Source organism: Lactuca serriola, chromosome 1 (genome assembly GCF_051521515.1).
Source record: "Lactuca serriola cultivar US96UC23 chromosome 1, Lser_US96UC23_V15, whole genome shotgun sequence".
Classification (NCBI taxonomy): Eukaryota; Viridiplantae; Streptophyta; class Magnoliopsida; order Asterales; family Asteraceae; genus Lactuca; species Lactuca serriola.
Genome location: NC_136408.1, coordinates 37,691,425 through 37,714,703, shown reverse-complemented (window position 1 = coordinate 37,714,703; position 23,279 = coordinate 37,691,425). Strand labels below are relative to the sequence as shown.

Sequence of the window (23,279 nt, the reverse complement as noted above, 5' to 3'; positions counted from 1 at the left end):
ATCTTTTTGAAGAACCCAAATGCTTCATCAATATCGTTTGCACATTTTAACAAACATCTTCTTGGCAATAAAAATATCAAAGTCTCCCATTTTCATAAAACTTGCAATGATCAAATTGGAAGAAACTACATTAAACTTATGATAACAAACTTCATTAAGTAATTGGCAAGCAAAAGTGAAAAGATTAAAAAATACATAAGCAGTAACCAGCATTGATGTGAGAGATGCTTTCCAATAACAAATGTTGAATTAGTTGAAAGTACAAAATGTGAAGAAAATAAAGAATACACAAGAATTTAAGTGGTTTGTTAGTTTATATGATCAGTGTTACATATTTCATTCACAATGATCATCAAGTAAACGTTTTTAGATTGTATGCTAATGGAAAATTTATCACATGCCAGTTGGCACTTATGGTAGTTACCACTTACCACTAGGGTCCACAAACAATTTCCAATATGCATATGGATGGTAGCATTGAGATGTCAATATTATTGAGTTCCACATAAAAAATGTGTTGCATGATTATTAGTTTATAAGCATGCTTATTTACATGTACTAAGTGAAAAATTATGATGCCCATTAACTCATTCTGACCAAATTAAGTAAAAAAGAAACAACTTACAAAGCCCTATTTAGTGATTTCATAATTCAAGTTCTCTGTCAAAAGACTAAAAGTAATATATAATTACAGAGAGAATCACTGCACACAGAAAATATAAATCTGTATAAATATGGGCATGTAAATCTAACATTAACAAGTTTAGAGAGGAAGTAAAAACAGATGGAGGGAAATAGTGGTATTGTGCAGAATAATGAAATCAGCCAAGAAGAACACAAGAAGATTAAGCAAATCAGGGATATAGTTGAAAAGCAAGATCCCACCTCCAAGGTATATGTCTTAATGCATAACGTACAAGTCACTGTATCCTGCTCTTCTTAACATCTAATTCAATAAATCTCTAGATTTTTTTGAATGCTAAGATCAAGAAAGTAAGAGTAATAATTAAAATTGTATATTAGGAGTATGATGATTTGACAATCAGAAGGTTTCTTCGTGCTCAAGATCTGGATGTAGACAAAGCTTCTGCTATGTTTTTAAAGTTTATTAAATGGAGAAAAACATTTGTTCCAAATGGTTCAATTTCTGTATCTGAAATCCCAAATGAATTAGCACAAAACAAATTGTTCATGCAAGGAACAGATAGAAGTGGACGCTTGATTACACTCGTGTTTGGTGGCAAACATTACCAAAATAAAATAGGAGGTCTAGAAGAATTCAAGCGTATGTTCTTTAACTTATTACTTAACAATATATATATATTTTCAATACTTTTTCTAATTAATTTGTGATTAATCACAGGTTTCGTGACTCACTTTTGAAAGAATAACTTCAAGGTATGACTATATTGGAACTAAAAAAATACTCAATAACCGATTTTTGACTAATATTATCTAGAAAAATACTGGATAACCGATTTTTGTTAAATGAATATATCAGGATGCCAGCTGGACAGGAAAAGTTTGTTGCTATTGCAGATGTTGAAGGATGGGGATATTCAAACAGTGATATACGTGCATATCTTGCCTCCATCTCTATTTTGCAGGTATTTATGTTGTGTATATTTTATATTCATATGCAAGAAATAGCAACTTACTTTCACTTGTTATAATTGGGTAGAATTTTTTTCTTAAACTCTTAATAAGGAAAAAAATAACTGTATAATGTTGTAGTAGGAAGAAATGAAAGCAGGATGATATAATACACAGATAAATAAAAAAATATGTTGCTATTTCTTGCATATAGTCCTAGTATAAGTTTATTTTCTGATGTAAAAAATGATGTTTATGACAGGAGTATTATCCAGAAAGACTTGGAAAAATGTTTTTTGTGCATGTTCCTTACATATTTATGGCAGCATGGAAGATGATTTATCCTTTTATCAATAAAAAAACAAGGGAAAAGGTAAGATTGTCTACATCCTAAAGTAAACACCTTCATATGGAAGTCATCCATGGTGCAAACAATAATATCATGTACAAAAGTATAATGGAATTTATGTTTACCCTACATTGCAGATCATATTTGTTGAAAATAAGGAGCTGAAGTCAACACTTCTGAAAGACATTGATGAGAGTCAACTTCCAGAAATTTATGGAGGCAAACTGAAATTAGTTCCCATTCAAGATAGTTAATTTATTATGTAAAATGCTATGAAAATCGTTGTAACAAATATTCATAATAACTTACCAGTTACCAATAATCGCCACATGTACAAACACCATCTTCTATGCGATGAAAGCGGGCCCTGTCCCTTACAATAATCACCCTTTTCAATACTTTAGAAACCAATTTCAGCCAAGAGTGACAATCAAGACATGTCCTTAAATTCTTTGAAACCCTAATTTCAGATCCAGGGGTTGATTTTAGTATCCCATAAGCCAATGCCAACTTTTCACTATGATAATTCAGATTCTCCTCCTTTTCCTCTTCAGATATATCCATTAAAACCAATTCTGTAACAGGAACATATCCTTCATGTCTAATACGCCCAATCAATGCTTCTAGAACCTTGTAGAGTGATTCCGTTTCACAATGTGATTTATCTCCTGCTTTAAATTGATGAATGACTCCATTAACTTCAATCCAACTTTTTCCCTTACTTTTATTAACACCATTCCTTTTCATCATACTCCTCACTTTTTCAGATTTATCCCATTTATTTACTGAACAATATGTGTTTGAGAGTAACACGTAATCTCCACTATCAAGATTTGATATTTTTGCAACTGCAAATTCACCCAACTCAAGATTTCTATGTGTTCTACAAGCACTAAGAAATGCCCTCCATATAACAACATCAGGGTCCATTGGCATCTCTTGAATCACTTCATAAGCTTCTTCTAGAAGCCCAGCTCGCCCAAACAGATCAACCATTGATCCATAATGTTCAAGTTGTGGTGTAATTTTGTATTTTGTTCTCATTAGGTCAAAATACTCGCGACCCTGTTGAGTCAACCCACAATGGCTACATGCAGTCAAGATTCCAATGAAAGTAATTTGATCAGGTAAAAAATTGTCAGCTTCCATCTTTGAGAAAGTTTCAATGGCATCCATGGCAAGACCATGCATTGCTAGACCATTGATCATGGCATTCCAAACAGAAACATGATCATGTCTTACACTTTCAAAAATTGCTTTTGATGTTTCAATTCTACCACATTTTGAGTACATGTCTATAAGTGCAGAACTCAGAATAAAATTGAGTTCGATTCTTTTTTCGGTTAGCAAACCATGTATCCATTTAGCTTGGTCTAAAGCTCCAACACGAGCACATGCAGTGATTATGGATGAAAATGTGAATTTGTCTGGCTCTATGTTTGAACTTAACATCTTTTTGAAGATCCCAAATGCCTCTTGAAATTGTACATTCTTAACAAAACCTCCTATCATTGAGTTCCAGGATATTAAATCTCGTTTGGGCATTTTACGGAATATTTTCTTGGCAATATCAATGTTTCCCATTTTCATGAAACTTGCAATGATCAAATTGCATGAAACTACATTGAACTTGTGATAAGGAACTTCATTAAGTAATTGACGAGCAAAAGAGAGAAGATTGAAAGATAGATATGTAGTAACCAGAAGTGATGTGAGAGATGGGCATGTCTGGTACCCGAGTTTAATGATTCTTGCATGTGTTCCGCTAACAGATGTTGAATTAGTTGAAAATTTGCATTCTTCCAGAGAACGGAGTAACAATTGATGGTTTGAAACTGTTGTTCCATAAAAGGAGAATGGATTTAATATACACAAGAGTTTCCAAGTGAAAAGTTCATAACAGAAGTTCTTTGAAGTGTAACCTATTCTTTTGCGACCTCAAAAATAAAGCACCAATATTTCTAGCATTAACATTTATGTTTAGAAATCGCATATATTGTTCTACACAAAGCTTCAAATATATCGATTATAATGTGTGCTGAAAACTAGTGCGTGTATGAGAGCAATGATTTACGAGAAGTGATTATAATGTGTCAATAAACAGATGAAACAATGATGCCAGTGATTTGCAAAGTCCGATGGATGCTGTCAATTGTGTCAATGCTGTGTGCGTCAAAATAATGTGTATGAGAGTAATTCCACGAAAAGTGTTCGCAATCCAGTAGGGAAATAGATGGAGTTAAAAATAAATTGATTAAAGTTTTGTTCAGCGAGTCTGTGAGAGATGAAGATGTAAGTAACCTGAAGGTTCGTTAGGAGGAAGCACGATACTGGATGCTGCGTGGTTTAAGCGCCATTGCCAGATGCAAGTACGCTTATCCTGCCAATAAATCCGTTTAATAATCGCGATCCTCATCACCTACAATGAATTAAGTATGACTGTTGGTAAGAACAACACCAGCAGCCCCGCTTGATTGTCCGTGTAGTGTTCAACAGTAGAGATTCCCCCGCCATTGATGGAGGAGACATGGACGCCGACTGTTTAGCAGTTTAGGAATACACTTTTGGGCTTCTAGTTAGTGCTTCGATAGTTCCATAGCCCAGCTCAGTTTGGCCCAAAATATAACAATATACCTTCCAATTTCGATTCATATGCTATAGCCATAATGCCAATGACCTATACATACATTGACAGTTTAACACAAAAATTATAACTCACAATTTTATTTAACTTTCATGTCAGTTTCTATAATTATTACTTAAATATATCTTTTTATAAAGATAGTATTATATTGAGATATTTTCTTATAAAACACCTTTTGTCTATTTATGTTATGACACCCATGTAGTGATTGATTTGACCAAGATATACTGTTAGATTATCCACAATTTTGTATTAACATTGATGTATGATATCATCAATAAACTTTAAGGTAAAACAAATAAATTTGTTTTATCATCACTAATAAACACTATTATATACTATTTGGAACATTTTCGTGCTTTTAATTAACCAAATTTCCATAAATTCAAATTTTGCATCATCATCTTGCTTCAATTTATTGTCATCTTGCTCAATTTGTTTTTTAGAAGCATTTAATAACACTGGATCAACCGATCAACTTGCTACAATGGCATCTACATATAAATTACTTGAATGAATATCATTTGTGTAAAATTATATGGGTATGGGTGTAAAATGTCCTAACAATCACGATCTTTCCACAATGAAGAACAATTTTACCATTTTCACTCACTTTAATGAAGAAGAATCCATGCTTATAAGATAAAAACTAGAAATAATTTGTGTATGGTTTCATATTGTATTTTAAAATTAATCATAATATAAAATATCAAATAACAATAATAATAGACAAGAGAGTATCTGATCGTATGAGTTGAATACTTGTATGATATTATTGATAGATGATCTGATCATATGAGATGAATTCTTGGAAGGTATTTTTAAAACATATAATATGTTATTCAAAAGTTAAAAACTTCAATAAATAGATTTGAGAGTAAACTTATTTCATAATTTTCGTTTTGTTTTATAGGAGCAATGATCCTTATGTAGGCAATAATTTACAAACGACGAAAGGACTAACTATTGTTAGTCAAATACTTATAGTAGACATATACGTAATTTTAGATTATTACATATAGGACATACAACTGATGCTACTATTCATCGTTGAGTACATGTTATGCACACTACACACATTATTAAATATTTGCCACTAGCTATTACATATGTAATGCACAGTAAACACATTATTATATATTTGACGTTTACTATTACATATCGGACATAAAAAAATATCTTGTAACTATTACATTTTTGACAGGTAGTATAATTGTATCGTACTTGAAACGATAGTTTTGTACTTGATTTCGACATCATTGTTTCATTATCGACGCTTCTTCTAGATTTTCTATACCCCTTTGGAAGTGTCATAAATATACATAAAGCTTCTACTCCTTCATATAAATCAATAAAAAAAAGTTAAAATTTCGTTACATAAACAAATGATTTAAATCTTATTTAAAACTCATAAGATCTACTTACATATTTATAACTTTCAAAAGATTTTACCTTAAACCGTCAAAGAGATTAATTACTCTTAATCCTCGCCGGCACACCGTAAATATTCCATCTCCTAACCGTTATAAAAACGCCAGGTAGCAGAAATCCTTTACATAGTCATATTTGTCCCACCCCACTCTCTACTCTCTGCAAGCACCCTCGGACCTTTCATCTTTCAGGTTATTTCGCCATTTTTTTTATCTTCGTCTTCTTCGTTCTATTTGATTACAAATTAGGGTTTTTGTATATTTGTGTCTACATGTGGCCGTATTGTTTCGATTCTTGGACACATTGCTTCCTTGCGGTTTTCAATATGTTGTTGATGTCGAAATGTAAGATTTATTCACCCGAGTATCTTGGGAAGGAATCCAAACGAAATTTGTTCATAATCTGCATCCGATTTTAATTCCAAATCGCGAATTCCATGCGACCTAACACCACCTATAATTTTTTTCCTTCTTGGGGTTACTTTGAGTCCTGACTGTGTGTGTGTTTAAATTTAGTCTTATCGAGATTTCTTACAGAACCTAATTGAATATTGCGCAATTTTTGAAAAAGCACAATGAAAGATGATCTCACAGAATTCCTGTACATAATTTACTTCATTATTTGTTTGTCATCTCTTATTAGTTGGTTATGCATCAAATTGGACTGGTTATTGTTTTATAGAATTCATTCCAAGTTTGAAACATATATAAAATTGAGATAAAACAATATAGCTTACAAGATCATGTTTATTAGAATCTTTAGAATCATGTGCGTTTCTATTAATACATACAGATATTGAATGTTCTTGCTTCCTGACATTGAGGTGTTATCTTGATTCTGCAGTATTAACAGTTTTCATCATGGCCAAAAAACAAGGGCAAGATTCAAGCAGACCTCCTGCCAAGAAACATTTCAAGAAGTTAACAAACAACATATCTAAAGACACTGTTCATTATTCTTCAGAAAACAGTGCTCTTGCTTCTGTGAATGATAAAAAAGAGGAATTATGTGGTTACATATTCATGTGTAGTGGAAAAACAAAACCAGAATGTTATATAAACCGAGTTTTTGGTCTTCCTTCTGGTAGAAGACAAGTTGTTGAAAAGATCAAACCAGGCACCAAGCTTTTTCTGTTTGATACTGATGTGAAGCTTCTTTATGGTGTCTATGAGGCATCATCCAATGGAGGAATGAACTTGGAATCTGCTGCTTTTGGTGGAATGTTTCCAGCACAGGTTAAATCTTTTCTTTATAATTTTATATAAAATAATCATAATCTAAAATTCTGTCTTTTTTGTAGGTAAGATTCAAGATCTACAAGGAATCTCTTCCACTCCCTTTAGGTACATTCAGACATGCCATTAAAGAAAATTATCAAGGATCAAAGTTTGCACCAGAACTTAATAGTCAACAGGTAAAACACAATTTCTTTCTGTCATTTTCCCCAATTTTCCCAAAACTTATATAAATACCCATTTGGGGTATTTTCGTAAAATTGCAGGTGGGGGCACTTCTGTCATTGTTTCGTCCCATCCCTGCTCAATACCCTACAGCACCTAATGGTGCACCTGAACCACAGAGGATACCTGCCACAAATAATATTAACGGATGGATCAACAGCTCATTAACAACGCCTTTACAAAATACGTATAGACAACCAATTCATAATCTTCCTCAATTGGGTCAGCAAAACGGGCTAAACCTAAACCCAAATTTACATAATTGCCATCCAGTTGTTGCCCCCGCCCATCAGGCCCCACCTCTGTATCATCAACCATATCCAAGGTAACATGGGATAAAATTGTAATTTTGAAAAATGTAATCTAAAATTTGGTTTTTTTGACAGGTATATGACAATGCATCCGTGTGATCAAAGATTTGGATTGGATGCAGATAGGTATTTGGGTCACAACTCTTACCCTATCCCACCAGTTGCTTATGGTTCTCCTCTGCATTTGCGGCCTATGACTCCTTATGGTGGACCGCATCCTCCTCAATCTCATACACAATCGCAAGGGCATGAGGTGCCAGTTTCATCTTATTACTTGAATCATGCGGGGTTGCGTTGACAGTTGACAGGTGGCGAAAGATTGGGTACTTAGAAGAACGTGATGATGTGGATTTGGTTGTAAATTTCTGGTGAGGGGTAGTTACTAGTTAGAATCTTTGTGAATATTTTGTGACTTTACTTTGCATCAGAAACTTGAAAAATGTATGAGGTTAACTTTTCTATTAATAGAGAATACTTCCCTTCTAAATGGAAGAATAGAGAGCTATATTTGCCAAGTTGAGATGTGTTATCTCTAACGGATCAAATAGCTAAACTAAAAATAGCTGAAAATAAACAGATTAAATGACCCAGGAGTATTCAAATGCCAACAAACATCACAATCCTAAAACCCCACAACAAAGAAGCCCCAACATTCGATGCTTTGATAGTTTGATTTATCCAAAAGAGGATAATGAAGACGATTTTGTTTTTTCAAAATTCGCAAGTGTTTTGACAAAGTTCTAGACATTAGTAGGGGCCGATGTTATTCCAAAATAAAAAAGGTCGTGAATAGAAAAAAAAAAGTTTTTTAAAACTCAAAACAATAAAGACTATGAAAAGTCCACACAAAGTTTGCATTTAGCTGGCATAGGGTTAGGGTGTAGCTTAAATGATGTCATGTTTAGCATTTGAGGTAAAACAAATAAATCTATGGCTTTTTATTTATACACTCCACGCTACTACACTCCGGACTATAAATTCATAATTTTTTTAAATTTTCGAGACTATCTAATAAACTATTTAATGATTTATGTTTTTCTCTCTCCTCTGTAACCATTTTCTCTCTCTTGTTATCGTAAATATATATGATTTATATTTTTTTCTCTCTTTTATAACTATTTTCTCTCTCATTTGTTATTTAATATATATTTTTCTCTCTCCTATTTTTTCTTTTTTATTTGTTTTATTCTAACTTGTATTTATATATTTCCAAATAATATAGTGGGGATAATGATTTAAAAGGGTAATATATTTTTCGATTTGTCCACATTTAGTCATTGAGTTTTTTTTCGTCCACATTTACCCCTTCAACTTGTTAAATTGTACACATTCAGTCCTTATGACCGGTTACTCCAGGTTAGCCAGGAAAAATGACTTAATAGGGTAATATATTTATCATTTTGTACACATTTAGTCCTTAATATTTGTATACACATTTAGTCCTTAATATTTTTTTATTTCAAAATAAGTCATTTTTGTTTTTGTACACATTCAATACTTATGAATATTTTATTTAGGTTTTTCTCACGATATCTTATGTGGAACAATCATTGATGAAGTGTATGAGGCTGTTGATGTTTATGTGTAATGTCTCATTTTCACAACAAAAATTTTCATTTTTAAATTAGGTAAAACTCTCTAATTGTAAATCCATTATTAAGAAAAAAACGTTTATTTCAAAATATATTTATCGAAAATCGGAGTAATATAAGAAACGTGGAATCGTCAATATTGTTGATGAGTGTGTACAGTCATGCATCGCCTTTCCACAATCAACGATAGAACCTGAAAACATAAACAACTGGGAAAGCACAAAGTTTAGTGAGTTTCCCCTAAAATACTTGATACAACAAATGTATTATCATGCATAACGGGCCCACACTCATCAGATTGAAATACTTTGGCCCAATCAATAATCGGACTGGAATGCCAACATGCAACAGGTGCAATCAGTCATCGGACTGAAATACCCAGGGTTTGTTGGCATGTCGTCTTAACCCAACCGCTCTTCTCGACCCTCCATGCCTACAACTTATAGTCGGCCCGCACCAGGTATCTTGACCAACAACATATAGCAGGACCACCTCAACCTATCCCACCACTATATGGCTATCTCACATCAGATGTCGTGAGAAAAAAAATTAAAGAAATAATTAATAAGTACTGAATGAATACAAAAACAAAAGTGACTTATTTTGCGACAAAAAAATATATTAAGGACTAAATGTGTACAAAAATATTAAGGACTAAATGTGTACAAAATGAGAAATATATTACCTTATTAAGTCATTTTTACCGGCTAACCTGGAGTTGCCGGTCATAAGGACTAAATGTGTACAGTTTAACAAGTTGAAGGGGTAAATATGGACAAAAAAAAACTCAGTGACTAAATGTGTACAAATCGAAAAATATATTACCCTTTTAAGTCATTATCCCTAATATACTGTCTACTATGTTGGCAATATAATCAATATGTGCGCTCTTTTTTTTTTTTTTTTCTTTTTGAATCCTTAGTTTTTTTGAAGCATATTTCAAAATAAATCGTACCAATAAATGGTCCAATCCTTATTAGATTAAAAAAAACGTTACAAGGGGTAGTTGTAATTATTTTTTTAGTAAATGCATTTTTATATTATATTATATATATATATATATATATATATATATATATATATATATATATATATATATATGATTTTAGGAATCATAACAATTGTTTTAAATAGTTAGTATTAACATAATAACATATGTAAAACGCAATAAGTTAAAAGACAAAAAAGATGTTACTTTTCAAATATTTTTAGAAACTAGACTTGTTTTTTTTTCTATATTTTTGTAGATTTTAAACAAAATCCGAAAAATAAAAAATATTGAACAAGTCAAATACACAAGGCCTTTTTGTAAATGTTGAACTTATTATTATTATTATTATTATTATTATTATTATTATTATTATTATTACATTTTCTCAATGTCTATTGAGATTAATTATATTTTTTTCCTAGAAAATATAAACCTCTCTATAAAAAATATTGTTGCCGGCGAAATTGCTAACCGGAAAACTGTGTCGCCGATGGACTCGTCATATTCTTATTTTCGCCGTCGGTTGTAGTCGGGTCCGTACGTTCTTCATCATTCTCAACTAAAGTTTCGAGTTTAAAAAATCAAATAGAAAATTTAAAAATTATGTTCCGGCAGTCGTACGCCGCCTCTTCTAGCTTCCGCTATCTGCCAGTCGTTGTCGGCTTCTGCTCTCTGCCTTCTCTCATTTACATGCAGTAGTGATGTCGTGGTCCGATGCAACGACGATTCTGTGGTTGTGATGGTCTGATGACGACGGTCGTCGCATTGTGGTGGGGGTGTCAAATAACAAACGAGTAAGTAATACAATCTGAGAAAAATACGTTGACGTTGTTATGTTACAGTTAACGTTTTTTTTTTTTGTTTTTTTAATTGGAGAATTGGGCTAACAAATGGGCTACGTTTTTATTTATTTATTTATTTTATTATTTATTTTTTTGAAGAATTGGGCGGCAGACTTTTTAACAATATAATTTTTTTAATCAATTTTTTTAACGCTAAACAAATTGTTTGATCAACTTGTTTAATTATTTCAAATACATTTTTTTATTTCTATTTAAAGTATTATTTTATAAAAAAATAGTTAATACTATTATTCTTATTTATTTTATAAAAAACGTTTCAAAAAAACTTAGATAATAATAGAGTTAGTAATTTTATTTGTATATAATAAAATAGTAAATAAAGTTTAAAAAAATTAGATAATAATAATAATAATGTAATAATTAAATAATAAAGTAATGAAATGATTAAGATATAATAGGCTAATATATAAAGATGTATATAGGGAGTTTATTAGACTAGAGTGGAATGTCCATAACACCACCTTAATTTGACATGACTCTTTTGACTATTTTATATTGTTTTTAAATTCATTTTAAATGTATTATATATTTATAATTTATTCTCTTTAGTTATTGTAATTGTAACTATAAAATAATATTTATGACTTTTTGTTAGGCTTTTCTAAGTACGTAACAAAACACTTTTTTATAATTTTAAATGTAGAACGATGAAATCAAAAATGTTATAAAGATAAGACAAAATTGCAAAAATGGTCCCTGTGGTATGCATTTTTTTGGGGTTTTAGTCCAAACTCAGACTTTTTTGGCTTCGTGGTCCTTTTGACCATGTTTGTACGTAAATTTGGTCCCTCGTAAAATTGAAATGACTATAATGCCCTTCTAATATATTTTTTATGTTTTTTTCTATTTAATTTAAATGAAAAAGAATAAATAATTAATTTGGGCCCACATATCTCTCTCTCTCTCTCTCTCTCTCTCTCTCTTCGTTGGAAATCATTGAAGAACCCTAAGGTTTTCCAAATCATTGAAATTAGAGTTTAAATTCCAATTGAGCATGCTCCCTTCGAGATTAATCGCTTCCATCTTCATACTCCAAATTTCATCGGGAATTTCACAACTTAAATCATTGAATGAGAGATCAAGCTTAGTTTCCCAATTAAATTCTTGTAGTTATCATCCTCTTCACCTTCAATCTCTTCATCTTCTTCCCTATTTTTTGTTGTTTCATCTTTCAAGTCCTGATTCAGGCTTGAGTCCCAAATCCGATAGTAGTCGCTTCAACCCTAATTGACACGAATCATTCTTGTGGATATCAGGAGGAATAATGATGGATTTTGAGAAAATTTGTGGCTTAACGAAGTAATTTGCTCTCTCGAGTCGGATGGCGTATGATGCTTCCAGTGTGCTCACAGCTAAGTGACCGATTATCGATCCTGTTAGTCGGAGTGATGAAGATTTGAAATTCGTAATCACAATCTCTAAGCTTATAGCATCTTCTTTCAAAGTTACAATGTGTTTGATTTCAATTTTATGCTACTAATCAGTTCTGCCTAAGAACATTAGGGCAATTTCAATTCATTCATACAGAGGAACGGTGGATTTGGGTGGGCCGATGGTTGAAGGTGATGAATTTGTATTTCAATTACTTTTTTTTCGAATTTGATCTGGAAGATGGATATAGGTTTTAAGTTGAATCTGATGAGTGTATGTGATTTCAAAAAAAACCCTAGAAATTGTAATGTGTTTTTCTTGTTGCTATTTCTCTTACGATTTTTGTTTAGTTTTTGCAATTGATGATTCGGAAACTGCGTTTTGTTGCTTATGTCAAATCGTGTGATCTCAGGAGACAACTCCAAGAGGATGGATTATAGCGTTGGTGATGATTTTGAAGATGCTGGAACAAAGGACCTCTGTTTCTTCAATCGCTGATGCATTTGAGGAAATTTCGGATCTGATTATAGCAGGAGGAAATGGTGATTTTGTTGTTTTGAAATTTCGGATCTGATTATTGTATCTTCAAATGTTATTAAAAGAAAATCATGTTTGGAGATGGATTTTAATGTAGGTGTGATGGATTTCCGTTTTGATTTTATGTTATTTGGGTATTATATGTTTGTTGAATCTGAACCCAGATCTTCATACAGTTCATCCCATGATCTGGGTTTGTATGATCGTATTAATTGGAGAGAGAGAGAGAGAGAGAGAGAGAGGTGGGACATTTTTTATTTTTTTAATTGTTAAAATAAATAAATAAATATTAAATTTTAAGAATAATGAAAGAAAAATGAAAAATAAATACCCCAAGGGTATTATAGTCATTTCAATTTTCGGAGGGACCATTTTCACATACAAACCACTCCAAAAGGACTACGAAACCAAAAAAGTCACTGTTTGGACTAAAACCCCAAAAAAATACATACCACAGGGACCATTTTTGCAATTTTGTCTAAAGATAAACAAAAAGATAAAAATATATAAATAATGTTTTAAAAATAAAATAGATGAAAGTCCAAATGAATAATAAATAAGACGACTATATATGTAATGATACACATAATTCAATGAGATTTCTTATCCACAATTCAAATACCATTTCTTATCTGATACACAATTCAACGATATTGATACATAATTCAGGCTGGTTAATCATAACATAAATAATATTTTCTTATAAATAGACCCATCCACTTTCATTTTCAACGTACCAAATTTTGGAAAACAATCTATTTTAAGTAACAACATGAGTTGGTCTAAATATTTTGCCGTCATTTGATGAATTAAATTACGCTATATGTTCATTTATTACTATTAAGATATTTATGTTTATGTATATCATTTATTACTATTAAAATAAGTTATTTCAATAGTGGTCGGTCATTCTCTAATTGTAGTTTTCCCCCTTAAAAAAACTGCCTGCTTGCGGTTGGTTCTTGTGTTCTAATTCTAACATAATACTAATGTATATTTGATTTATCAGTTACATGATAGGCTTAAGATTGTTAAATACAGGCTGATTGATGCTGTCTGGATTTTTTCGTGAAGGTTTGGATAAATTTACATCAAGTGTTTTACTCCTAAAACTCTCTATATTTAAATCTAGGGAAAATGACTCTTGAGGGTAATTAACTTTTGCGTTTGTACTCATTTGGTCCCTTTTCTTTTTTTTGTATTCAATATACCATCGAACTTGTTGTTGGTGTTTACCATAGCCCTTTTGACCGGCTTTTGACCTGTGATAGCCGGTCAAAGGGTTATGGTGAACACAAACAACAAGTTCGATGGTATATTGAGTACAAAAAAAAGGAAAGGGACCAAATGAGAACAAACGCAATAGTTGGTTACCCTCCTGATTCATTTTCCCTTTACTAATTTACAACAAATCCCACATCATCTCTTACTAATATTAATGACTTTATGAGATTCATTCTTGATTTTCTTCAAAACATAACCTACGAAAAGACATTATTCATACATGTACAACTTTGTAATGCACTTGAATATTTATTAGGAGAATCTTGACTAAGCAGACGCATTTCATGACTACATTTATATTTGCAATCAAATGATTTATCGTATCATGGATTCTAGACAAGTCTACAAACGAGTGGAATCACAAGTGCAGTGATTTTGGAGTTTACTTAGCTTTAAGATCGAACTCATGGGATAAGATACACATCAATATGTATAATATCATGTTGTTTTTGTAGACACATCACCATCATATTGTACATATTGATGTTGTATCTTATCCCATGAGTTCGATCTTAAAGCTAAGTAAACTCAAAAATCATAGCACTTGTGATTCCACTCGTTTGTAGACTTGTCTAGAATCCATGATATGATAAATCATTTTATTGGAAATGTAAATGTAGTCATGAAATGCGCCTGCTTAGTCAAGATTCCCATAATAAATATTCAAGTGCATTACAAAGTTGTACATGTATGAATAATGCCCTTTCGTAGGTTATGTTTTGAAAAGAAGCAAGAATGAATCTCATAAAGTCATTAATATCAGTAGGAGATGATGTGGGATTTGTTGTAAATTAGTAAAGGGAAAATGAATCAGGAGGGTAACCAACTGTTACGTTTGTTCTCATTTGGTCCCTTTCCTTTTTTTTGTACTCAATATACCATCGAACTTGTTGTTTGTGTTCACCATAACCCTTTGACCGGCTATCACAGGTCAAAAGCCGGTCAAAAGGGCTATGGTAAACACCAACAACAAGTTCGATGGTATATTGAATACAAAAAAAAGAAAAGGGACCAAATGAGTACAAACGCAAAAGTTAATTACCCTCAAGAGTCATTTTCCCTTAAATCTATTTCTATATCTCTATAACTCATGAAGTAAACACATTAAAAATATATACAGGTGACAGGTCTTAGTCTTTTGTTAAATATAAGAAAACATATTTAGCAAGGTTTGTAACTTTTCCAAATCATAGGAATGGTTTTATTAACCAAAATTGTAAAATGAGAAATACCTTAGAGACAATTTATGTAATTTACTCTTTATATTATTTAAAGTAAAAAACATCATTGGTTTAACTCCACCGTTATCTCCTGGAAACCTTCTTGGTCCGGTCGAGGTCTTAAACTAGTAGTACTATTTTCCACTCCAATTCAACATTAAAAAGTCGACCCCCTTTTACCTCACTTGAATTTCCATTTTCATTTTTTCTAAACATCAGCAGCAGCAGCGATGGGCAATTGTTGCTCCGACGTTACCGATGGCAAGGCCGCCGTCGGCGGCTCTCCATATAATCCCGATGCTCCTGGTCCTAATGATGCCGTAGATGTTTTTCTCAAATCTCGTGGTTACCATGGCCTCTTTTCTCAGATCGAGGTACTCTCTCTCTCTCTCTCTCTCTCTCTCTCTCTCTCTCATATTTATTTTTCTAATTTCCGATCATTTTTAGGATGACTTTTCTGTTTGCTTACCTGTATTACTTGTTTTGCTTACGTCCAGTGGAGTGTGTAATATTTGACCTATCACGCGTAGTGTAATACATTGTAGAAATGTAGAGTGAAGGTGTTAAGTGTTAAGTGTTAGTTCTTAATTACTCGAGGTTTTTGATCGATGAATCCGTTGACTAGTTTGTTATGTTTCATGCTGGTTTTTGAAAAAGAGGTTCGGACTATGTGCAGGTTTAGATCGAGGGAGGTAATTTTCAGCCCAAAGATGAAGCTATGTCTGTTTTGGGTATTATAGTGTGTAGCAGCATGTAGTTGCTTCCTATAGAAAGGGGACAATGGGCTGGTTTTCAATTTTGATTTTGATGTATCTCCTGATTGTAGAATTTATAACAGCACTACTATTTTAAATTGTAAGCATCGTTTCTAAACAAGTGTTCTTTGATGTTCACTCGTAAGTAAGATAGACATATGGTTAATTATGATTATCAATGTATTGTTGTTATACCTGATAACCTACATATATGTCAAACTGATGTAATTAATTATCAAATTCTTGCAGCTGTCTTTGTCTGCTTCAAACTTGCGTGACATGGATATGTTTTCCAAGGTATGTTCTCATTATTTATGAACACCGATTTAAACATGACTTCATGTACTTATAAATCTATGCATTTTGAGTGAAATATTGATTTGTTTCTTGTTTTTTAGAAGCTGATAAACTTTCTTGCTCTCTAACAAATATATGATTTTATCTATAGAGTGATCCCATGGCAGTTATATATACAAAAGGAAATGATGGCTCATTACAAGAGATTGGTCGTACAGAAATTGTTCTAAATTCATTAAATCCACAGTGGATCACAAAACACACTGTTACCTATCATTTTGAAATGGTTCAAATGCTGTTGTAAGTTCTACTAGGTCAGATTTTCTATTTCATACATGTACATTGATTTTAAATTATATCTAAACAAAATGTCATCTTACATTACAGGTTCAGGGTATATGATGTTGATAGAAAACTCCATGGCCCACAAGTAAAGGTGTAATAAATTATATAATTCTATTATCTATTAACTTTTCTCAAACATTTGACACTCAAAGTTTTATGTTTGTTCTGCAGACACTTAAGTTGGATGAACAACAATTCCTGGGAGAGGCTACTTGTACATTATCCGAGGTATGAACTATGAACTATGAACAATCAATCTTTTTGCTTTTTTAGTTTCTTGGAAATATGATGAAACATCTATGTTATATATAATTAAAACTGAAATCTGTAAGTTTTGGTTTTTATAAAAGATTGATGTTATTTCTATGTAGATAGTCACCAAACCAAATTGGTTGTTGACCATGGATCTTGTGGATGTAATAGAGTCAACCAACACCTCACGTCCAAAAAACAAAGGGAAGCTCAATGTTCATGCAGAAGAAGTTTTTGTGTCCAAGACTACAACTGAGTTAACATTTAGGTGCTCAGATTTAAAGAATATGGATTTCTTCTCCAAAAGTGTATGTACTTCATTCCTTTTTTAATCATTATAATAGAGTAGACTTTCAATTTACTTATTTCATATTGTTTGTTTCAGGATACCTTTTTAGTAATTTCAAAATGTGTGGAGGGTGGGACTACTATTCCAGTTTACAAAACAGAAGTTCTGAAAAATAATTTAAACCCAATTTGGAAACCATTTCTTTTGTACACTTCACAAGTGGGTAGCAAGGTAATAAAATATGTTATCATTCAGTCTCATATATATGCAATATGGAGTCACTTTTTTTTTTATTACTTTTTAATTCTTTTATTTAAATCTATCCAGGACACTCCACTGAGTATTGAGTGCTTCAACTATAATAGTAACGGAAATCACAATCCACTTGGGTAGGAAATCGTTATATTTCTTTATTATTAATTAAAATCGTAATTTTTTTTTTTTTTTTTTTTTTTTTTTTTTTTTTTTTTTTAATATTTTGGGTCATTCAGCAAAGTCCAGAAGTCGCTTGCTGAGTTAGAAAAATTATCTTCTAGTGGTCAGGGAGTGCATATGTTTCCATCACTTGAGAAAGATAATCAGAAAAAGGTTTTAACCACTAATCCATGTATTTATATTTTATATGTTTTTAATTATTCATCTGACTCTATAGATATTATCATGTTTTGCTCTTACCTATTTATAATTTATAATATAATATATACACAGATACTGAAAAGTCAACTCTTTGTGGATAAGTTTTCTGAAAGGGTCCAACATACCTTCCTTGATTACTTGGCTGGTGGCTGTGAATTGAACTTCATGGTGGCTGTTGATTTTACAAGTATTTGTGCTCTTTTTCTACACATACAACTACGATTTTGTTGTCAAACAAACCTACTTACTTACCTCATGTTTTATATAATACTATATTTTTTTTTCTTCAGATTCTAATGGAAATCCACGTCAGCCAGATTCTTTGCATTATATCGATCATTCTGGACGTCCAAATGCATACCAAAAAGTGAGAAGCTACAATTTCTGTTATTTATAGGAAATATAATCACTTGTTAAACAAATAGAAATACAAATAGTAATGAGGTTCCACTTGTTTTAGGCAATACTTGAAATTGGTGAAGTGCTTCACTTTTATGATTATGACAAGAAATTTCCTTTATGGGGTTTTGGAGCTCGCCCTTCTGATGGCCCAGTCTCTCATTGCTTCAACCTAAACGGAAGCAGTGTCAACTCAGAGGTGAACCTGAAACTTTTAATTTTTCTTATAAGGGCATTCACGTCTTTTTCTTTCTCACTAAGGAAAGATTTACAGCAATTCTCTTGTCCAATTTGTTGATGATGCTGCTAAGGTTTAACTGTTTTTTTTTTATTATTATGGAAATTTTAGGTTGAAGGGATTGAAGGTATCATGACAGCATATAGACAGGCTCTTTTTAATGTTTCACTAGCGGGCCCCACCATATTTGGACCTGTGATAAAGGCTGCAGGACTGAGAGCTGGGCAGGCTTTGGCAGCTAATGAGAAGAAGTATTTTGTTCTATTAATCATCACGGTATTCACATACAATTTAACAATTTAACACAATGATAAATATGAAATGAAATACGTTTTCATTTGTTAACAAACAGGATGGAGTCATATCAGATCTCCAAGAAACGAAGGATGCCCTCGTAAAGGCGTCAGATCTTCCATTGTCCATCCTAATCATTGGGGTTGGTGGAGCTGATTTTACGGAGATGGAGGTAGTACAATTTTTTTATTTTTTTTTCTCATACCAAAGGGTAAAACTGTCATTTACTCTACTCACATTCCATGCAGATTTTAGATGCAGATAAAGGTGAAAGTCTCCAAAGCTCAACAGGCCGGCTTGCATCACGCGATATAGTTCAATTTGTTCCTTTCAGGGATGTTATACAAGGTAATAATAAGTCTTCCTTCAATCCTAAATCCTTCTCTTTTGTATGCACTTAAAGAAAATATGTTTTTTTTTTTTTTTTTTTGAATATGGTAAAAAATAGTTGTGATTTATTTGTTATTTTGCAGGTGGAGAAGTGTCTGTTGCTCAATCCCTTTTAGCAGAATTACCCTCACAATTCTTAACCTACATGAGAAACCGTGATATTCTTCCTTGATACGTACATAACTTAATGAGTGCTTTCTGTCATTTCTGTCTTTGTACAGTTTCATTCCACGTCTTTTTTTTTTCTTTAATATTTTGAGGGCGTTGTGATATGAATGGACTTGGTGGATCCAATAAATGTAGTCATTAATTAAATCCATGTTTGTCACATGTATGATAATGTCGTTTCCACTTTGGTCACAATGTGTGTTTAGTTTGACCCCCCGAATACGCTAGCAAAATGTAAAAAGTTATGGTTGAAATTCAATAGCCTTGTTTTTAAATGATATATGGGCATGAATGGTTGTGATTTGATTTTTTGGCAACCTATATATTTTTTGATAAACTCATATATGATCTGTTTAATAAACATGTTGACGGGTTGAAAAACTTAACCCGAACCTGTTTATTTCGTGTCGTGCCGTAGGCCGCGTCGAAAATTGTCAAGCATAATTGAATATTTGCAAGAAGTGGGCTTACTTGACATGTTTGAAACTTGACAGACTTCGAAATGAGTCGGTTTGTATTAATCCACGCATTATTTAATTTCTTGTTAATTTTTTAATGTAATTACAACCAAAAAAGTTATTACATAATAATTTGTTAAGTCTTGACGATTAGAGGTGGCAATACAGGGGTTTCACTTTCATCATTAGGTATCTATATTCTATAATCTATGGGTATACATATTTAGAGTTGTTTTTTTTTTCAATAAGCACAAATGAAATGGTTAAATCTTTAAGTCCAGGGCCGGCCCTAAGGGTGTGCAAAGTGTGCAGCCGCACAGGGCCCCCGAGAAAAATAGGGCCCAATTTTAACCAAATTATATATATTAAATATATTAATATATTTTATTTTATACAGCAAAATAAACGAAGTTTAGGTAAATCAGATGGCTTCGAGGATTAAGTATGCGCGCTTGTTAAATTCGTGACGAGGGTTCGATTCTTTTTCCCTCTATCTTAAAAGTCATCTTATTTGTTTTCATAAGTTTTAGTTTTGCCCCTTTAGTTTTAGTAGTTAGTTTTGCTTAATGAACTAGTTTTCAAAATGTATATATATACCCTCTAAAATTTTATAATTTCGCATTGACCATTTTTCATTAATTAAATTTATATTTTAATTTTTCTTTCCACAATTCATCATTCTTGAATTATATATATATATATATATATATATATATATATATATATATATATATATATATATATATATATATATATATATATATATATATATATATATATAGGTTCAAATGTTTTCACTATCTATTGTGTGCATGTATGACCGATTCTGGACCAATCATTTTAGTTATTTTAAGAAAGTAATTAATATATATTAAATGCTGAAGATGTAATTAATATTCATTATATCTTCAACATGTAATATGCATTAATTACTTTCTAAAAATAACTAAAATGATTGGTCCAGAAGCAGTCATACATACACACAATAGATAATGAAAACAAAATAACCTAACCCTCTATATATATATATATATATATATATATATATATATATATATATATATATATATGGGTCCATTTTCATGTTTCGTACATGGCCTTCAAAAACAAGGGACCGGCCCTGTTTAAGTCAACCAACTCAAGTCTTGCACTAATTTTGTTTGAATTTATCAATAATAAGTTGGTAGGAAGCAGAAACAGTCAAGTCTATTCTTAGTGGTACTAAGAAATTACTTGAAAGCCGACAAAAATAACTTAGCTTTAACCATATCTAAACCAGAGGGATCTGGACCATTTCATTAGCCTTTTTTTTTAAATAATAATAATAATAATAATAATAATAATAAATGATAAATTAGAATTTTTGGTTCGCTAATAAAAGAAAGTTGTTCCTTTGTAAAGGTTAAATGTTACAAAACTTGAATGTTCGCCCAAAATTGTTATTCGTGCCCATCGTTATATTATAAATCGTATCTTTGCAATTGCTTATTTAAAATAATTTATATTTTATTTCATAAAAATATTTATTAGTCTGAGATATCAAAATGAGGTTTTAAAAAATGTTTGATTAGCTTATATTGTATTAAAACGTAATAAGTTAATAAAAACAATGTATAAACATGTAAATGATAAAAAAAAAAAAAAAACAGATAAAATGGTAAATTGATATGCACATCGTTCATGATGAAAATAAAAAATGAGTTTGCAATTCATATGAATTTTAAGGGTTAAAACATGGGTAAATATGTAAATTAGTTTCCACATATCATAACCAAGTTAAAATAAAATAGCTTATCAAAAAAGCAATTCTTTATTTTTATTTTTATTTTATATATATATATATATATATATATATATATATATATATATATATATATATATATATATATATATATATAGATTCTATGGAAAACAAGAAACCCTAAAAATCATAAAGATGCATAAAAAAATATTTAGACATCACAAATCTTTTTTTTTTATTTTATTTTTTATTTTCTATTATGATTTTTCGTAGCTTTTTATGTATTTTCACTGAAATTTTTTTGAAAAAAAACAAAAAAAAATTGATTTTTTCAACGAATTTCTAAAAAAACCTGTGATTTTTTGTTATATAAATTCAAAAACAAAAGATTTGTGATGTCTAAGTATTTTTTATGCATTTTTATGATTTTTAGGGTTTTTCTGTTATATATATATATATATATATATATATATATATATATATATATATATATATATATTAATGCACAAAAGGTTTAGCAATAGTAAAGTTTTGGGTTTTTGCCATAATTTTTTACTCACTTTCACACTTTTGGATCTGCAGTCTATTTTTATACTTTTACCTCCTATTTTTATACTTTTACCTCCTACAGACCGGATGAATCATAACTCTTGCCAATGTCTTCCACCATCTTCGTTGCATTCTCTAAAAGGTGAATATGCTTCTTCCCCAAGATTTACCGAATTCAATGTCCTCCTCCGCTAGTATCTTCGTCAATTACCACCACCAACCGATTCTCCCTTCTCCTATCTCAACCCATAAATCGATTGAAGGAATGGTTGGTACCACCACCAAAAGGTTCTGTACGAAAGTATTGCTTCACAATAATCACATCGATTATTTGTCCCTGAGGCAATGATCGAGGTTTGAGGGTTTTTTAGATGGTATGGGCGAATGGAATTTATCGGCTTTCTTCATCTCCAATATTTAGATTCAGATGATGTTGCATTGTTACTACTCGACCAACCTGCTTTTCGAAACATGAAGTTTATTGAATTTCTTCATCTCTATTTAGATGATATTAGTACGTTGTCACTACTCCACTAACCTGTTTTCGGAGGTATCTCTTCCCACTTTCTTTACATTCGTATGTGTAACATCCTGTTTCGAAAGTTTCTTATTTCATGATTATAGACAATAAATGGATCAAGTAAAGACCTTGGGCTTCAATGGAATATGGTTTAGACCTTATTGGATGATGATAATGTTGGATAAGTGATTAAAGCCATGGTTTGTGTCTTGGAGTCAAAGGGTAAAATGAGAAAAGTGATGTTTCAGACTTCTTTCATGAATTAAGGATTTTTGTTCGGTGTGTTTTAATTCAAAAGTAAT

At 31.4% G+C, this 23,279-nt stretch overlaps 3 protein-coding genes and 1 pseudogene across 8 annotated transcripts; 3 read left to right on the top strand and 1 right to left on the bottom strand.

Annotated features, from left to right (window-relative positions):
* Positions 1 to 202: 202 nt before the first annotated feature.
* Positions 203 to 4,484, bottom strand: LOC145083599 (Tetratricopeptide repeat (TPR)-like superfamily protein). Of its 2 annotated transcripts, XR_013698083.1 has the most exons (4): positions 4,244 to 4,484; positions 2,252 to 3,777; positions 2,068 to 2,166; positions 203 to 703 (listed from the first exon to the last, which is right to left on the bottom strand). XR_013698083.1 is itself a non-coding variant. In XM_079023392.1 (3 exons), exons 1-2 carry the CDS (start codon positions 4,356 to 4,358, stop codon positions 2,255 to 2,257), a joined length of 1,638 nt encoding a protein of 545 aa, XP_078879518.1. In that variant the 5' UTR covers positions 4,359 to 4,484; the 3' UTR covers positions 1,910 to 2,166; positions 2,252 to 2,254. The 2 variants fall into 2 exon arrangements, 1 of the variants encoding a protein (XP_078879518.1); XM_079023392.1 differs by lacking the exon at positions 203 to 703 and having other exon boundaries at positions 1,910 to 2,166.
* Positions 743 to 2,264, top strand: LOC145083620 (uncharacterized; annotated as a pseudogene). Its single transcript, XR_013698094.1, has 6 exons — positions 743 to 892; positions 1,024 to 1,285; positions 1,364 to 1,398; positions 1,502 to 1,607; positions 1,856 to 1,966; positions 2,080 to 2,264. The product of XR_013698094.1 is annotated as an uncharacterized LOC145083620 (transcript).
* A 1,610-nt stretch (positions 4,485 to 6,094) lies between the features above and the next one.
* Positions 6,095 to 8,275, top strand: LOC145083583 (uncharacterized). Its single transcript, XM_079023391.1, has 5 exons — positions 6,095 to 6,208; positions 6,861 to 7,252; positions 7,318 to 7,431; positions 7,519 to 7,802; positions 7,864 to 8,275. The coding sequence occupies exons 2-5, from the start codon at positions 6,878 to 6,880 to the stop codon at positions 8,084 to 8,086; spliced, it is 996 nt and encodes a 331-aa protein (XP_078879517.1). The 5' UTR covers positions 6,095 to 6,208; positions 6,861 to 6,877; the 3' UTR covers positions 8,087 to 8,275.
* Positions 8,276 to 13,924: 5,649 nt separating this feature from the next.
* Positions 13,925 to 19,984, top strand: LOC145083537 (protein BONZAI 1-like). 4 transcript variants are annotated; one of them, XM_079023386.1, is made up of 17 exons: positions 13,925 to 14,216; positions 15,866 to 16,020; positions 16,651 to 16,698; positions 16,850 to 16,998; positions 17,086 to 17,134; positions 17,215 to 17,271; positions 17,415 to 17,603; positions 17,681 to 17,815; positions 17,912 to 17,973; positions 18,076 to 18,172; positions 18,293 to 18,407; positions 18,511 to 18,587; positions 18,681 to 18,818; positions 18,969 to 19,133; positions 19,210 to 19,323; positions 19,400 to 19,499; positions 19,625 to 19,984. In XM_079023386.1, the coding sequence occupies exons 1-17, from the start codon at positions 14,192 to 14,194 to the stop codon at positions 19,711 to 19,713; spliced, it is 1,764 nt and encodes a 587-aa protein (XP_078879512.1). In that variant the 5' UTR covers positions 13,925 to 14,191; the 3' UTR covers positions 19,714 to 19,984. The 4 variants fall into 4 exon arrangements, with proteins under 4 accessions (XP_078879512.1, XP_078879513.1, XP_078879514.1 ...); XM_079023387.1 differs by lacking the exon at positions 13,925 to 14,216 and adding an exon at positions 16,323 to 16,338 and having other exon boundaries at positions 15,884 to 16,020; XM_079023388.1 differs by lacking the exons at positions 13,925 to 14,216; positions 15,866 to 16,020 and adding an exon at positions 16,360 to 16,501.
* The last annotated feature ends 3,295 nt before the right edge of the window (positions 19,985 to 23,279 follow it).

What these genes read in the sequence shown, in the direction of transcription:
- LOC145083599 (XM_079023392.1), bottom strand. Translation starts at nt 4,358, where the DNA reads ATGAGGATCGCGATTATTAAACGGATTTATTGGCAGGATAAGCGTACT. An exon ending in TCCTCCTAACGAACCTTCAG is followed by an intron (nt 3,778 to 4,243) that starts GTTACTTACATC and finishes ATGGAACAACAG; the next exon opens with TTTCAAACCATCAATTGTTA.
- LOC145083583 (XM_079023391.1), top strand. Translation starts at nt 6,878, where the DNA reads ATGGCCAAAAAACAAGGGCAAGATTCAAGCAGACCTCCTGCCAAGAAA. An exon ending in GTGGAATGTTTCCAGCACAG is followed by an intron (nt 7,253 to 7,317) that starts GTTAAATCTTTT and finishes TCTTTTTTGTAG; the next exon opens with GTAAGATTCAAGATCTACAA. An exon ending in TATCATCAACCATATCCAAG is followed by an intron (nt 7,803 to 7,863) that starts GTAACATGGGAT and finishes TTTTTTTGACAG; the next exon opens with GTATATGACAATGCATCCGT.
- LOC145083537 (XM_079023386.1), top strand. Translation starts at nt 14,192, where the DNA reads ATGCTGTCTGGATTTTTTCGTGAAG. An exon ending in GCCTCTTTTCTCAGATCGAG is followed by an intron (nt 16,021 to 16,650) that starts GTACTCTCTCTC and finishes AAATTCTTGCAG; the next exon opens with CTGTCTTTGTCTGCTTCAAA. An exon ending in GAAATGGTTCAAATGCTGTT is followed by an intron (nt 16,999 to 17,085) that starts GTAAGTTCTACT and finishes CTTACATTACAG; the next exon opens with GTTCAGGGTATATGATGTTG.